This window comes from Parus major, chromosome Z (assembly GCF_001522545.3).
Source record: "Parus major isolate Abel chromosome Z, Parus_major1.1, whole genome shotgun sequence".
Classification (NCBI taxonomy): domain Eukaryota; kingdom Metazoa; phylum Chordata; class Aves; order Passeriformes; family Paridae; genus Parus; species Parus major.
The window spans coordinates 19,292,656-19,308,280 of NC_031799.1; the positions used below are offsets into that span (position 1 = coordinate 19,292,656).

Below are 15,625 nucleotides of genomic sequence, written 5' to 3' on the forward strand. Positions count from 1 at the left end.
GGCGCGGCACGTGGGGCGGCTCGCCAGCCGCGGTACCGCCGGCACGTGGGGCACGGGGCTGGGGCGAGCCGAGCGGGGCCGAGCCCGACCGAGAGGGGCTCAGCCCGATCGGGAGGAGCCGAGCCGAGCCGGACCGGGAGGGACCAGGCCGAGCAGAGCCGGACCGGGTCGAGGGGGTCTGAAGGGATCCAAGCGGAGTCGCCGCCATGCCCAAGGCGCGGGCCGGGAAGCGGCCGGAGCGCCGGGAAGGCCGCGCCGGCGGTGAGTGTGGACCGGAGCGGACAGGGGCGGGCGGGCAGGATCCCAGGAGCGGAGGCCGGCGCTCGCACCCGAGCGGGGACCGGCGGGGTGCCGGCGGATCGCAGCTGCTGACGGTAACACGCCGGTCTCTGCCCTAGGCATCGTCTTCAACACCGGGGCCGGACAGCACATCCTGAAGAACCCCCTCGTGGTGAACAGCATCATCGATAAGGTGGGAGCGGCGGCGGGGCCGGGGGGTCGGGACCTGCGGGAAAGCGCGGCCGTGCGGGGCCCTCACCCTGGCTCCGGCCTTCCCCGGGCAGCGGGGGGACCTGCTGCTGAACCGCGGCTAGTGCCATCGTCGGCCTCTGTGTGTGTGTTTTGCCACCTGTGTGTGTGCCTTTGTGTTTGTTTTTCTCTTAACGTAGCTGCTCGCTGGTTCTTTTACGCGTGGCCAGCGATGTGGCGCAAACCAGTGCCAGGACGTTCTTGTCCTCCCCGTTTCCCACTCGTCCCTTTCTAAACGACTCTCACGCTCCCTTGATACCCAGTTCCAACTTCTTACTGTGTCAAAAGTGCTTACTTTCATTCAAAAGTCAAATGATTGCACGAAGTCGGTGCTAGGGATGCACTCAAAATGCTGTTTGTCCCTAGGCTGCCCTGCGCCGAACAGATGTTATTCTGGAAGTGGGCCCAGGAACTGGAAACCTGACAGTAAAGATGCTGGAGAAAGTCAAAAAAGCAAGTGCAAATTCTCTCACCTTCTTTCCAGGCTCTGCCTATGCTGTGGCTTAGACTATGGCAAACGGAAGGGTCTTCATAGGCATGATGCACATAAGTAGAATTGCTCCATTGATATTTTATTATTTATTTATTTGAATAATCCCAGTGGTTTTTTAGCTGATCACGTAAATTCTGTGTTGTTTTATCAAACTGCATTGCTGTTTCCATTGGTGTGATAAAAGCTTGTGTGTATCTAGAGAGGGAGGAAGGTGCGTAGCCTAATAGGGGTTTTTAAAGGATTCTTTAAACCCATAGCAACAGATGGGGATTTTAGCAACAGCGTTGGGGTTTTTATGTATAAATTTCACATAGAAGTTGCAAATATATACTTTTTCTCCAGGTTATTGCATGTGAAATTGACCCTAGACTTGTTGGTGAACTTCAGAAGAGAGTCCAGGGCACGTAAGTATAAATTATGGAAACAGGGAGAGCTTAAAGCAGCGGAGCTACTTTGGTACAAATTTTGGCAACCTGTTTATATGAGGATAACCTCAATGTATCTTTTTCCCCAGGTGTCTAGCAAACAAACTTGAAATCAAGGTTGGAGATATCTTGAAAACAGACTTACCCTTCTTCGATGCGTGTGTGGCTAACTTGCCTTACCAGGTATGGGCCAAGAAACATAGCATACAACATAAAAAAATATTTTAAAATGCTAATTTCTCAGAAATTATACTAACATGATTTATTTTTTCCTCAGATTTCTTCACCTTTTGTTTTCAAGTTATTGCTTCATAGACCTTTTTTCAGGTATGTGGAACAGTAGAGCTCTGTATTACCTGGGGGGAAGGACTATTTTAAAAACTATTTAGTTTTAAAAATATTTTCAAATCCAATATTTTTTAATTGATAAAATAGCAGTTTGAAGGATCAGAGCTGCATGAATTATTTTCTATAATACATAGCTATTTCCAGGGACATAGATAGTGCCTGGAAATTAAGTTTATGTTGATGTATTGAGCATGAGGGGAAAATTGAAACTTGGCAACAGTGAGTGCCCAGCGGATAAAAACAGGAGTTATGCCTCCTTAGTATTACAACTAAGTATTGTTCTAGGGATAAGAAGGGCATTATTGCATTTCAGTGCATTTCATTTACCTTCCTACCTAAGTTAGGCTGTAAAGGGTAGAATCAATGCCAAGTCACTTTCGTTTTGTCTGATCTAAATATTTAACTGCCCTGTCTGTGTGTCAGACATCAGTGTGTCAGCAGCTCTTGATTTCTTTCAGAGAGTGTTGGTAACATTACTGGTGAATTTTTGGGAAGATTGTATTTGAGGGATTCAGCATAGAAGTACTAAAAATGATTTATGTTACAGTCAGGCAACTCTGAGACTAGACTGTCTCTTTGTCTCTGATCCATTTAGCAGTATAAATAACCAAGTTACGTAAACAGCTTTAAGGAGACTTAGATGGCTTCACCAAGTTCTGTGATGGGTTTTGGGTTTTTTTCAACACACTTTTTTTCAACAACTAATTACAGCAGAATTATTTATTATGAACTTTTACTCTTCTAAGTGCTGAGGCAGACTGTGTTTTCCAAGTGTGTTAGTTGACTTCTGGCATAAAAATTGATCACTTAGAATTGATTTTCTCATTTCTGTTACTCTCAGGTGCGCAATCCTTATGTTTCAAAGGGAATTTGCACTTCGTTTGGTTGCAAAACCAGGAAGTAAACTGTATTGCAGGCTCTCTGTTAACACTCAGTTATTGGCTCGAGTGGACCATCTGATGAAGGTATGTCATTCTGCATGTAGGTAACTCAGCTATCAAACACAGAAGGACAGTGGTGCAAGGGATATGAGAAATTTGCTGCTTATTCACACAGCTGCTTGACTGCTTTTAACTAACAGGTTGGAAAGAACAACTTCAGGCCTCCCCCCAAAGTTGAATCCAGTGTTGTCAGAATAGAACCAAAGAACCCACCACCACCTATCAACTTCCAGGTGAGCAGAGTATACTCAACGTAACATGCTAGTAATAATAATTAATTTAATTTTTCTTTCCCCTTACTACTCATTTCCATGTGCAGATTCTAGTACAAACTACCAATTATTCATTGGAGTTTCCAAAGTGCGTATTTCTGTGCTGATCAGGCTTGTGTTAAGACATTAACAGAACATGCCACCATCAACAGGGTGCAGCTTTGTGTACAGGATTTCTTATAAGACCAGGGTCAATTGGGTACCTGCTAGTAATAATGTCCCTTTCATCATCGTTTATGTCTCCCAGAGATGCTTCTGACTGATGATTTTGCAGGTTTTGATCAAGGGAATGTATGAGATTTATCTTCAGATGAGGTGTGTAATCTCAGCAGACAAATGTTACAGAAGAGTATTCTTAATTTTAAAACATGTCAAGACCATTTCAGCCATGCCCAAGGTTAGCCAGATTTTCTTAAAGTATCTGCCTTCTCTGCACGTAATAGCACCTAGGCACGAAAAAGTACAATTCAAAGGGTTTGGGGAGTAAACTATTTTCTCCTCCATTCATATTGCTTTGTCCAAGATACAGCTGGGTTTGTGCTGTTTAGAAGGATATTTTCATTAAGGATTTTCCTTTGTGTTCAGTATTGTTCTGAGTTTGCCAGTAGACTGTTCTTTTTTGTAGTAGCTGTATGTTACTTTGTAAAATTCTGAAATTTTTAATTTCAGGAGTGGGATGGTCTGGTAAGGATAGCCTTTGTTAGGAAAAACAAGACACTCTCTGCAGCATTTAAGTAAGTAATTTCTATCAAAGGAAATATTTTAAGTTTGAAAGCCTATCCAGTTAACCATTTATTTTGTGCAAATGCATAGCAGTTTTGCATAGCCACTGGTAAATGATGGTGGAAGATTTATACTGAAGTCACAAGCTTTTTTTTGTTAGAAGAAAACTAGTCAGCTGTTTTAAAAGAACAGTTCTGTGTAATCTCTACAGTTTTTTGTACTAGACATTAACAACCAATCAAGTGAACAATAGTTACATCTCAGTTTTTATGCTAAACATGTATTTCTTTCAGATCAAGTGCTGTAGAGCAGTTGCTGGATCACAATTATCGAATTCATTGTTCCTTACATAATACAGTAAGTTCCTTCTTAATCTATTACATTCTATTTCTGTATGTGACCTACATACTGACTTTTTTATAAGAATCAAAAATTTTGAAAAGATTGAAAAGCTTAACGTATCAAAGGTTTTCCAAAAGAGCTTAGAGGTGGGAGGAACCTTCCTTTTTTCTTAGAGAAAAATCTAAAAGGGTCATTAAATCATAGTGAAAAACTTAAAATCAAGTATGTTATTACAATATTGTCCATATATGTATGTCTGAAGGTCTTTTACTAATTTAATAATTAGTTTGCTTTTCAATACTGTTACGATTCATATGTAATGAATGATTGAGATATAATGAATGAACTGAGATACAAAAATTCAGATACAATAGAATAATAAAATAATCCATAGTAGAAAAAGTATAACTTTATCACTTTAATAAAGAACTGTTCTAAGAGCAGGAAAGAATTAGATTATTTAAATGAACATTTTTCTGGGTTATGACTAGAAAATAATTTCTATCCCATTTTTCACTGACAGGAAATCCCTGAAAACTTCAAAATTGCAGAGAAAATACAGACAGTTCTAAAAGATACAGGTTACTCTGAAAAACGAGCCCGTTCAATGGATATAGATGATTTCATTCGGTATTCTTTTTTTTTTTTCCTTATGCCTTCCTTTTAAGTGTCTTTAAATTGTCTACATCTGTACCTGCATAGCACAGATTATTATTGGGTTGCACAGGAATAGTACAGGTTCCCTCTCAGTACCAGACTCTCCTTGCTTCCAGTCCTGAACATGAGCAAACAATTAAGGCCTATTGATATATTTTAAATGCTGTTTATAATATTGTGGAGCAACTAGGTAAGGATCTGTATTTCAGCTTTTTGTGTACTAGACCTTTCTGTGTCTCCTTTTAAAATAGCCATAATGTAAATTGGTTATTAAAATTTCCCTAGACTCTTACACAGCCTTTCTGTGCCTTGAGGATAAGGCCACGGTCTATAGCATAATTTTAAACATGAATAATTAACGTCAATATTCCGCTCTTAATTATGGTGGCATCATGAATCCTCTCATAATTTAACATAAAAGTTCCTAGCTGTTTCTCATTTGGAGAACTAAGACAGGTAATGCTCTCTGAAGAAACATAATGAACATGGTAGGATCCAACATAAGGAACTGCATTGAAAATAAACCTGCATCTCTAAAATGGCAAATTTGCTAATAACTTCTGGTTTCAGATTTATAAAATTCTTTCTTTGCTGTTGATCAGTGATGACTGCTTTCATGCTGTTTTCTTTGCACATGTTAAAAATGCCTCAGGCTGCAGTTTAAATGGCCAGAATTGTAATACACATATTTCGCTCTTTCAGATTGCTACATGGCTTCAACTCAGAAGGCATCCATTTTTCATAGATACTGCTAAAGAATGAAAGATGCTGTATTTTTTCACCAAAGTTTTACCCAAGCCAGAGTGAGTGCAATACAACAAGCTCCTCATAAAAGCAATGAACAGAATACGGCATATATGCTTGGACTCAAAATGTTAGATGTGGTTTTATCACATACAGAAGGCAAGAAGCTGCTGCTCAGGATTTTAAAAGCAGTAAATTCTTTCAGAGCTAAAGTGAGGTGCTGGACTACCTCATGACTGTGTTTTTCTACATATATCCAAAACATGGATTGAGGATAACTGACATCTGTGTTCTCCGATCATGGGCTTCATGTGCATTCATGCACAATACTCAACAGAACAAATCATAAGGGGTCTGGACAACAAAAAGAAAGTTGTAATAATTCCTTTTTTTTTTTGTATCAGTCATTTGTGTGTTTGTTTTAAAATATATTTAAACACTTCCTTTTGATTTGAGATGCCTGTGTCTCTCATCCCTCTGGTACTCCAAGCCTGTCAGTAATCTGCATCTCATAGAGAATCCCAATGTTTCTCAGAAAAGAATTTACTTTATGGGATTGATATCATTTACAGAAGTGCCTTTACCTTCTCCTCCACTTTAGGAACTGGAAAAAAAACTACCAATGGGCCAGGGCTCATAAACACAGACAGCAGGGTTGGGTTTTTGTTAACTAAATTCAACCAGCTATTTTTTATGGTAACTACTCCACTGTTAGGGGAGGAAATAGCTTTCAGTGAGATTTAGAGCAATGCATGCAAATTAGCAAAACCTCATCTAATAAAAACTTTGTACACATCATTGAACCGTTAAGGTTGGAAAAGATGTCCTAAGACTTGAATTTAACTAGCAGCCCCATCAGCATCCCGTTTTTTAAAAGTCATTGATTCAGAAGCATGTATGGAAATAGGCACTCAAATTTACAGGCATCTTGAAGCATTGACATCCTGAAGCAGTTGCTTCAATTCTGCAAAAACTGAATTTGCACATTGATTTCACAGTTTTAAGAATTCAGTAATTCTAGTGCTGCTTCACTTCATGCAGAACCTAATGATGAGTTAATTAAATAGGAATATGGTTGGACTAACACAGAAGGAACAAGTGCTAAAGATGTGTCATACTTCCTTAATGTTTTTGTTTTACTGGGGAGGAATCAAGGATAAGCTTTCTTGAATCCTGTTCGTGTAATTATGGCAATGGGCTGCAGAAATTCAAGTGCCACGACCAGCACTATCAATTTTTCTTGATTCTAACTGCTTTGGTATCAGTGTAATTTGACTTAAGGCAGGCTCTGGCACAATGACTCGCAGTAGACAGAGTTTCCGATTGCATGTGCTACATGACAGAACACATGTAATTTACAGGGCTTTGTGAAAAGGTGCAGAAAGCTAACTGTCCTTCCTGTTCTTTTCGGATCCGTAGTAAGCTACAGCCTGGTTGTGGTGCTAGGCTTGCATGGACGAAGAGTATGGAAGCCACTGCTAATCCTGTAGCATGCCTCAGTCTTCAGAAGCTTTTTAAGAAGTAATTATTGTCTAGAGCAGCTTCAGAGAAAACCTCTGATACACGATAACCTGTACTTTCACCTGCTAACAGAAGCTATTGCTTTCCATTCCACTGTTTTTTTTCTTTTCGCTGTGATGGTGATGATCTTAAAAATGTTCAGAAATAGGCGTGATGTTTCTTTAAGATCTGCTGCAAAACTAAAGTTAGGACAGGAGTCTGGGAAATTTTCTATATAACAAACTTGTAGAGAAGAGTTGGCTTAATTTTGAAAATCAGAGGCCTTTTCAAAAATGTAACTGATGTGCTAACAAATTGAAACCCTTCCCAAAGCATAACAGAAATTCTCAGATGTAATTCATGTATTAGCTTAATTTATTAAACACATTATGTAAAATCTACATGGTTTCAGTTTTCATGTTTACACACAGGAAGATTTTTTATTTGTAACCATGATGCGACAAGAGCTTCCCATAGCCTACCTTTCTATGGGAGATAAAAACATTGAACACTACAAGAAATTCTGGCTCATTTTAACTCTTTTAATTGCCTTCCCCATATTTCCCCCACCCAGGCCTGACACAAACAAACAGGCTTGTGTTCCTAAAGTACACTGTTAAACATTTCCAAGGGAAAGTCTGCTGATACAAACTCCTGGAAAGGGGGAGAACTCCTAGAGAGGTCTGTAGTTCTTCATTTGACAACAAGTTCTTAAATGACAGGTCAATATTTCTGGGACACTGAATTGCAAAAATAACTTGAGTGCCACCACCTAAAAAGTGCTGATACACATGGCGCCATTTGTGAGAATTCAGGTACTTGTGGGATTTCTATTAGCACTAGGTAGAGGTATTGTGCAAAATCGTCAAATGATGCAATTTCACCCCACTTTTTAGCTGCTGGCACTGTACAAAGGGAAAAATAGGTATTAGCTACTTCTTAAAGCAACAGAACTACTCAAGCTACCTGCAAACTACAGTTAATGTACATGTAACTTTGTCATGCATCAAAATCCAAGCTTTTAAAACAGTATGTGAAAGGCCAGTATGGACATATTTATCCCCAAAGTTTGATAGTTAACTTATCCATACATAGCATTATCACACGATACCACATATCATATTATCTGCATTATCCTAAGATACAACTCTCCTCAGTACTTAAAACATTACCCTTTGATATACATCAACTAGTTTATATTTTTGTGGGTTTTTGTTGATTTGTTGGTTTTTTTGGTTTTTTTTTATTTAAATTGTTACAGATAAAATGTTAAAATTATATAACCATTCTTTATGGTATTCAAACAAAACAAGATTCCAGATTTTTGTAAGAAAAATGGAATGTCCAGCTGTTTGTCCACTCTTAACAGCTTGCAGTTCCTCTTTAAAATGATATGGCACATCCTGTGAAATGAAACTAGCCACCAAAAAATAAGTCTTCTTAAAGCACATCAAGAATGTACACACACTAAAGTAATTTATATTGACAAATAAGGAATGTATTTTTTTAAGGCTGTGCTTCAGAAAGAGGATGTTTAGGGTTAAGTAGCCTTCATCAAGGCACAGAATTGGAAGAGTTAAGCACAGCTGTCTGTGGAAGAGAAGTTACGTAAAACCACTAGTGAGGTGTGCATGCACGCCACAATTTCAAACTGCACAGCTGGTTTTTGTCATAAAACTGAACATGGTCAGAAGGAAGTGCTGTGACTTTTTAATGGCCACAGTTTCATGAAAAATATGGCAAGTATTTCCAAACATTTCACTATTTGAATAAATGAAATATTTAAAACAAAGTGCTTCACAGATCTGAACCCTGCATGGTTGTGCTGTCTGGTCTAGAAGCATTTTGTAGACATCATAGGAGCATTTCACATAAAACTGAAAATGTCATTCAGGTGAATAAGAAACAGGACATTTCCACAAACATTTCTAACATTTTTACACTTTCAAGTAGTTGAGTTCTCTCGGTCACTAGGTTTTGTAACAAATGTGTGCTACAGCAGTACAGGTTTGTGAATTCCTTCAGCAGCAGAGGCCCTTTTCAAAGGGCACGTGGTCTTTTCGGGTTGATCTGTTTACTGGCCTGTTCTTCTTCTTGCAGAGCTGCCCGGAAAGATTTCACTTTGTCTTTAAGGAAAAAACAAAAGAATGAGTACTGATGTGCCTGTGCTGAACAGATCTTGAAACTAAGCCCCGATTTTCCACATGCAGCCCTAACAAATTACAAAGAACATTCCTCCACAAAAATAGCTGACACTACAAGCTACAAGAGGATTGAGCTAAAGTTGCATTCAAAACCATACAAACAAGTTACTTAGCAACTTAGTTTCTTCTTGGATACTACTCCTGTCTCTAGGCAGGATAGATTTGCAAACTGCAATATTGTATTCCCAACATGAAAATGGTTCACACTTCCATTCTACTTCTATCTTAGAGAGTCTGGGGAGATACAGGCCACCTATATCCTTTTCCTTCCCACCACTCTTAGGGACATACAAAATCATATTTAGTGTACAGTCTGCTATTGCTGTACATTCTAAAACTCAGAAGAGTAAATTCTAGCCCCCTCTGTTTTCTTGATGTAATGTGAAAATGAATGTGAAAAATATTTCTAAGTTTTGGAACTTACTGTAAATGGTTAAATGCATTGTTCAGTGGTTTCATTGTAATTCAGTAAGAATGGGAGAAATCTAATGAAGGAAGTGTGGCATCCTCATTTTTTCTATTCCTGTCCCTTCCATTCCTCAGGAACAGGGAGAAGGAGACCAAAATGATGGCAAAAGTATGTCAGTCCCAAAGTGACAGCAGTAAAGGCTGACCATTAGCAGCCATGAGCAGAACACAGACGATAGCAAGACAGCATTTTTGACTTTGTATGTGCTACCTCCTGTAAAACTACAGTTGTATTAAGGTTGCTGTAAGGATCCAAGGTCTTAGCATTTTACGTCCAGTAGCCTTTTCAAAAACACTATCAGTATTTGCTAAGTATTTGAAGAACAGTAGTCACCTAAACTGCATTTTTTCACTGCTGGTGTATCAAATTTGCATTTTCTGAAGAGAAAGCCATCGTCCATAAAACTAAAGGAAACTCCAACTCCTAGCAAAAGTGTAACTGGCATGCTCAGGAGGCAAGCAGGCCACATCTTATCTGCTTGTTTGTTGTATTCCGAGCAGATACTCAGACTGAGTAAAAAGTGAGATTTTAACTTACTGAAGTTTTTTAACATAGATCAAGAAAACTTTTCCATCAGCCCCCAAACCCACCCTTTAGCTTTTGCCAGCATAGCAGTATGTCTCCTGGAACCTAAAGAGTTAACAAAAACATGAAAATGAAAATTTATCTCCAGGATGTACCCAACTGACACGCTGATTTTAGAAGACAAGTGGAAGAGTTAATTTTGAGCACTAAGAATTAGCTGCAGTTTGTTTTTCAGCAAAGACAGGCTGACAAAATTCAAACAAAGGCTGTTGAAAATAAAAGTAAACTAACAACTAAAATACTCAGAACGTGATGGCACTCTTGAACACAGTCTTAAAAACGGCAGCAGGCTCCCGCTACACTACACAACACAATAGCAGGGACTGGCAGTTCCTACTACTTTTTCCTCATAGCATAGCATTCTGTTCTTTTTCATACAGTTGGTTTGGATTTTCATACCTTCCTTTAGTGTTTTGGAAAAAAAGAAAAGTTGCAAGACTGAGTTTGTACTTCCTCGAGGTAAAACATAGACTCTTCCTTTATGTTAGGATGAACAGATCGTAGATGTGCACTTTCCTTAGACTGCAGAATAAATGTTCCTTCCACTGAAGGCCAGCATAAGATGGGAAAAAAGACCCTAGAATATAACTACTTTTTTCTTCCTCCCTGTTTTTACTGCAAGTCTTCATGGATATGCTAATAATGCACAGAGAAATTATTAAAAGCAACTTACCTCTAAGTTCGGTCAGAATATCAATTTTTTGCTCTAGAATTGCTTCAAGTTGGGTAGCATAAGAATCCACATCATAGTCTACTTCTTCTGTCATCTCAAGAAGCAGTTTTTCAACTTCCAACCATCTAATAGATTCCTAGATAAAAGTTCAAAAATACATCAGCAAAGTGTCAAGACAAAGGGCTTATTAAGACCTTTTTGCACAACAACCACACATTTTACTGTCTAGTCACCTCAATAAAACAGACTGCAATCCAAAAATGAAACTTTATTCCTAATTCAGCAAAACTGCATTTTTTCTACATTATTTTTTAATTTCAGTGGTCACATCACCCCAGCTACCCAGTTCTCTTCAAATTCAGAACATTAGATGTTTGTAAAGCTGAGAAATTTAGGGAACAGATCTTTATCATATTTGTGTGCCCTTAGACCAGAGTCAAACTTTAAAGTCAGGCTTTAAGTATGGGCTGCTTACCACTGTATAATCACACAGCCAATATAACATTCCAAGAGCCAAGATAATTCAGCCCTGTTTTGAGAGAAGCTGTATAAAAGGATACCTATTTTAAACTCACTATTATATGATCTAAATCCACACACAGGAATACAATAAAGGCTGGTTAAAGAAGCTCATCTTTGCACTCTGAACATTACAAAGAATTAGAGGGAAAAAAAGGCTTGTAGCAAAGAAGAATGCAGCCAGGAATTTAAAAGTTACATAACCATGAAAAATTGTGATCAGAAGAACTGAGGCCGTTGGAAATCCTTTGGTTTAAAGAAAAGAAAGCAGCTGACACTTCTAGGATGATGACATACTAAGATGAAGTCTTTCCCTCTGTGCTCCATAGCCCAAGCAAAACTGAAAATGTAGTTCAAACCCTTTTCCTGTTTTTTGGCTTTCAGGAGAGGTGGAACTTACACTAGGGTAAGATTCATCTCATCTCACATAACCTTGTACATAGAAGACAAAGACTCCTGAACATGTAAAGTTAGTTGCACTGATGTATTTTAGCCATTTTTGTTAGGAAAGGATGCTGTGTATCAGCTGCTTTCAGGAGAAGGCTGACAGAAGATGACTGGTACAGCTGTTGGATTTTGTATCGGTGCAGCCCACCTACATACACAGCGTAAACTCACAAGCCATGCCATGAAGGAAGGGACCTGAGGCTTGGACACATTTCCTCGCAGGGACTGCCAGAAGGAGCAGTAATCTCCAGCAGAACGCCAGATGGACACGCAGAGGCAATTACATCTTAAACTAATGAAGCTTGTCTCTCCAGAAGCCACATTAGAACACAGCCACAGCATATGGCACGACTTTCACATTTCTGGCTAATGTTCCACAATAACAAGATCTCTACATCCACTGTAAGAAGCTTTATTCAGCATCTTGCTTTATTATGAACACACATCAATATTCTACTAAGTTAGACACCTAATCTGAGGAGATAATGTGTATTCCCTACAGGTTTGATGGTCTGCTGTTCTCTAGGAACACGTGTGCCAGACAGTTTGCCTAAAGGCTTTAAGGTTATGAACACAAGCAATCCACATTTCCTTCTGATAACAAATAATTCATATTGCCACGATTTAGTGAGTGTAAAAGGTTCCATAGCATTGACCAGAACTGCACGGACAGGATTCCTTCCAAAAGCCCTGACTAACAGTGAGTGAAATCTTCACATAACTGTAACATGGAAGCAAACAGGCAGTTTGAAATACATGTGTATTCTGGATATCAGAGAATGTCACAAAAGGATATGGAGATTCAGGCAAAATACTTGGAGGGAGATGACCAAACAGAAATGGTGCTGACAGAGATGTAACTATTAATTACCAGCCCAGCAAAAGAAAATTTTACTGTATTTCTGGAGTGACAGAGAAATGTACTTCACTTTAATCATCAGGACTAAGATCCTAGACTGTAATCTATTCCTATTTGTTTGATACAATCAGCAGAACATAATAAATCAGTTTAGGAATTTTGGACAGACAGAATGGCTACAGGTCAGATGCTCCTCCATCTTCAAGAGTATGCACTTTCATTGGGAAAATCTGAATTCCTGAATTAGGATAAAACAAAGTGGAGCTCCATTTTTTACCTGGAAGACAGTCCTGTGGTCTTCTACTACTTGCTCTTCCATTTCTACCATTTGAGACACAGCTTCATGGAAACTAAACAACTGTGGAGAAACTTCTTCTTCCTAAAACAATAGTTAACCTTGTTAGCCTGAAAAGAACTGAGGCTACAGAAAAATGTTCAATTTCCAAAACATGGAAAAAAAAAATGCAGAAGGCAAAACCTGTCAAAATAGAATTTAATACTTCTAAGAAGTATTAAGAAATGTTCAGGAATTAATAGAAGGGGCAATAAATTAAAAATATTTACAGAGTTAAATTTAATTAATATTCACCGAAAATTTCCAGTCACTAATCCTAGCAAATACTGGAAATCAGAATATTCCACATAAAAATAACAAGTTAAAATAATTGGAAGTCTCAAGGGAAGAATTACAGTTCCTAATAGATATAAATAAAATAAATAATAAATAATAATAATAAATAAATAATTTTTAATGCCCACAGAAAACTTTGGGTTTCTGTCAGGGCTTTTTGTTGTGCATGCTGCAACAGACAGGAAAAAAATTCAAAAAAAGAGAACAGCAATTACATTCAATACGTTCCAGGAAATCAAAATTAAATTAAACTCTTGGAAAAAAGAAGTTAAATAAATGTGAAGGGAGAAATCTAAAATGTACATAGTAATTGATAAATTAGAAGAATGCACCCATGGATTTACAAACTGGGACAAAGAAGGCTTCTTTAGAAATGAAAAGTCAACAACAGAAGAGGAAAATGCTGTAGGCTGTAATTAATGTTTAGCAAGACAATGTAGCTCCTTAGAAATATTTTTTTTAAACATTAAGTAATGCTTAAATTCATTTAACATGAGCAACGAACAACAAACGTGATAGGATATCTGGTTGGAAGGAACATCCATCCAATGGGAAGCTCTAGGAATCATTACCTGGGAAAAAAAGTTGTTTACTAAAGTGAAATATAATGCAGATAGCACAAAGAGATGCCTGCCAAGACTGAGAGTCTAGTGAAAAATGTTAGGATTGTAAGGATTTTTCCTTTCTATTTTTCATAGGCATTTTCACAAACAGAATTTTAATTCCTTGTGAATATTTAAGGACCAGGACAAAGCTGATCATCAGCAATGAGAGAGGATGACCTTTAGAAGACATCTCTCAGCTCCCTAGTCCTCCAGCCCAGGGACACATACTGGGAACATCATGTGGTTGTCTTCCCAAACAGTGTACTGGGGTTTCACCCTAGGAAAACCAGGATGCTAGGAGGAGGAATCATGGGTAGCTAGATTTCTACATGCAGGGAAAGGCAAACTCAATTGAAATGGGGTTTACATACAGGGAAAATAATGTTCAAAACCACAAAGGGTGTTAAATAAAACACAAGAGTTTTAGGATACTTCCTGCTGCCTAAAAAAATGTGATACTATTGAGATGAAAATGCATACTTGTAGATCATCACCACAGCCTGCCTAGACATTAAAAGCACTGATCAGCAAGGAAGACAAAGCACTTCAAGAAAAATTTTTGGGTTTGGCTTTTCTTTTGTATGGAAATGAGCATAATACCATAAAGAGAAAAGATGAAGAGCTATGCTGTCCATATTTAAGATCTTACTAACAGGCTATTCATCTGGATTTGTTCTGCCCACTGTATGTCATCATCTATTTCCATGTAATTCTGTAAACCACTCACATTTTGCTCACACAGCAGTTTGAGATCATCTCTCTGAGGAGAGCTTCCCACACCCCACTGTGTCTCCAGGTCATCCATCTGATTGGGAGCATGGTGTATAACAGAACGGATATCTCCTGTGGCACTAGGATCAATTGTCAGCTCCTTCACCCTATGGGCAGAAAATGTTTCATTTGAAAATTAGTAACCTCCAGTGCAAAAGAGTCACAACCAAAAATAAAGCTCTATGGGATTATGCGCAATCAATTCATTTAATAAGGAAGATGATGATGTCAGCTTCACAAATTTAAATTTGCACTTTCAGTGGCAAAAAGATATTAGTCCTGTTCCTAAAAGGCATGGACCTTTTTACTACTTGCATATGGAATAAACTAAATCTAGTAAGAAGTATGTTCTGATTGAAATCTTACCACTTGTTAACAGTTAGGAGGGCAAAAATTTCAAACCCCTCAACATTAACTGTTCAACAATGTGTGATATTTCAAATAAAAGGTCATTTAGCACGCTAGATCTGACAATCTTTCTTTTCCTGCATACACAGTTTTGCTTTTAAAATGTTAGTCAATCAGCCCCGCACTAGCTGTTAGAAGCAAATCAACCAAGAAATTGTGAAGAAAATACTAACTTGCAACCAAGTATTTCAGACAATAAATAGAGCCTTTCAACTTCAAAGGTGAAAATATTTCAATAAAATAGTAGGCTCTTTCAGCATGTGAGTAGTTTAAAGATTGATCATGATTCTGGGAAAAAAAAGCCTGTTTAGCAAATTTATGAAAGATGCATGAAAGTCTGAAAGCAAGTTTTAGAACATATTCTTAATTTTTTTAATGGGAAAAATGTTCTATCAAGTAGCACTTATTTACTACAATGAAAAATATTTTTCATTTTCAGAGTGCTAAAATGCTTTCAGAGCATATATTTATATAAATATAT

At 38.2% G+C, this 15,625-nt stretch overlaps 2 protein-coding genes across 3 annotated transcripts in view; one reads left to right on the forward strand and one right to left on the reverse strand.

The window, feature by feature from the left end:
- The first annotated feature begins 29 nt into the window (after positions 1 to 29).
- Positions 30 to 7,374, forward strand: DIMT1 (DIMT1 rRNA methyltransferase and ribosome maturation factor). Its single transcript, XM_015652737.2, has 12 exons — positions 30 to 261; positions 399 to 472; positions 895 to 981; positions 1,364 to 1,425; positions 1,536 to 1,629; positions 1,724 to 1,773; positions 2,636 to 2,759; positions 2,876 to 2,968; positions 3,677 to 3,741; positions 4,024 to 4,087; positions 4,596 to 4,702; positions 5,432 to 7,374. Exons 1-12 carry the CDS (start codon positions 207 to 209, stop codon positions 5,472 to 5,474), a joined length of 918 nt encoding a protein of 305 aa, XP_015508223.1. The 5' UTR covers positions 30 to 206; the 3' UTR covers positions 5,475 to 7,374.
- Positions 7,331 to 15,625, reverse strand: part of KIF2A (kinesin family member 2A) — a 34,270-nt gene continuing 25,975 nt past the window's right edge. For both annotated transcript variants that reach the window (XM_015652734.3, XM_015652735.3), the window contains 4 exons: positions 14,693 to 14,843; positions 13,007 to 13,108; positions 10,905 to 11,040; positions 7,331 to 9,099 (listed from right to left, as the gene is read on the reverse strand). In XM_015652734.3, the coding sequence (XP_015508220.1) occupies positions 9,014 to 9,099; positions 10,905 to 11,040; positions 13,007 to 13,108; positions 14,693 to 14,843 (475 nt within the window). In that variant the 3' untranslated portion in view covers positions 7,331 to 9,013. The remainder of the gene's footprint in view (positions 9,100 to 10,904; positions 11,041 to 13,006; positions 13,109 to 14,692; positions 14,844 to 15,625) is intronic.

What these genes read in the sequence shown, in the direction of transcription:
- DIMT1 (XM_015652737.2), top strand. Translation starts at nt 207, where the DNA reads ATGCCCAAGGCGCGGGCCGGGAAGCGGCCGGAGCGCCGGGAAGGCCGC. An exon ending in CAGAAGAGAGTCCAGGGCAC is followed by an intron (nt 1,426 to 1,535) that starts GTAAGTATAAAT and finishes CTTTTTCCCCAG; the next exon opens with GTGTCTAGCAAACAAACTTG. An exon ending in GAGTGGACCATCTGATGAAG is followed by an intron (nt 2,760 to 2,875) that starts GTATGTCATTCT and finishes TTTAACTAACAG; the next exon opens with GTTGGAAAGAACAACTTCAG.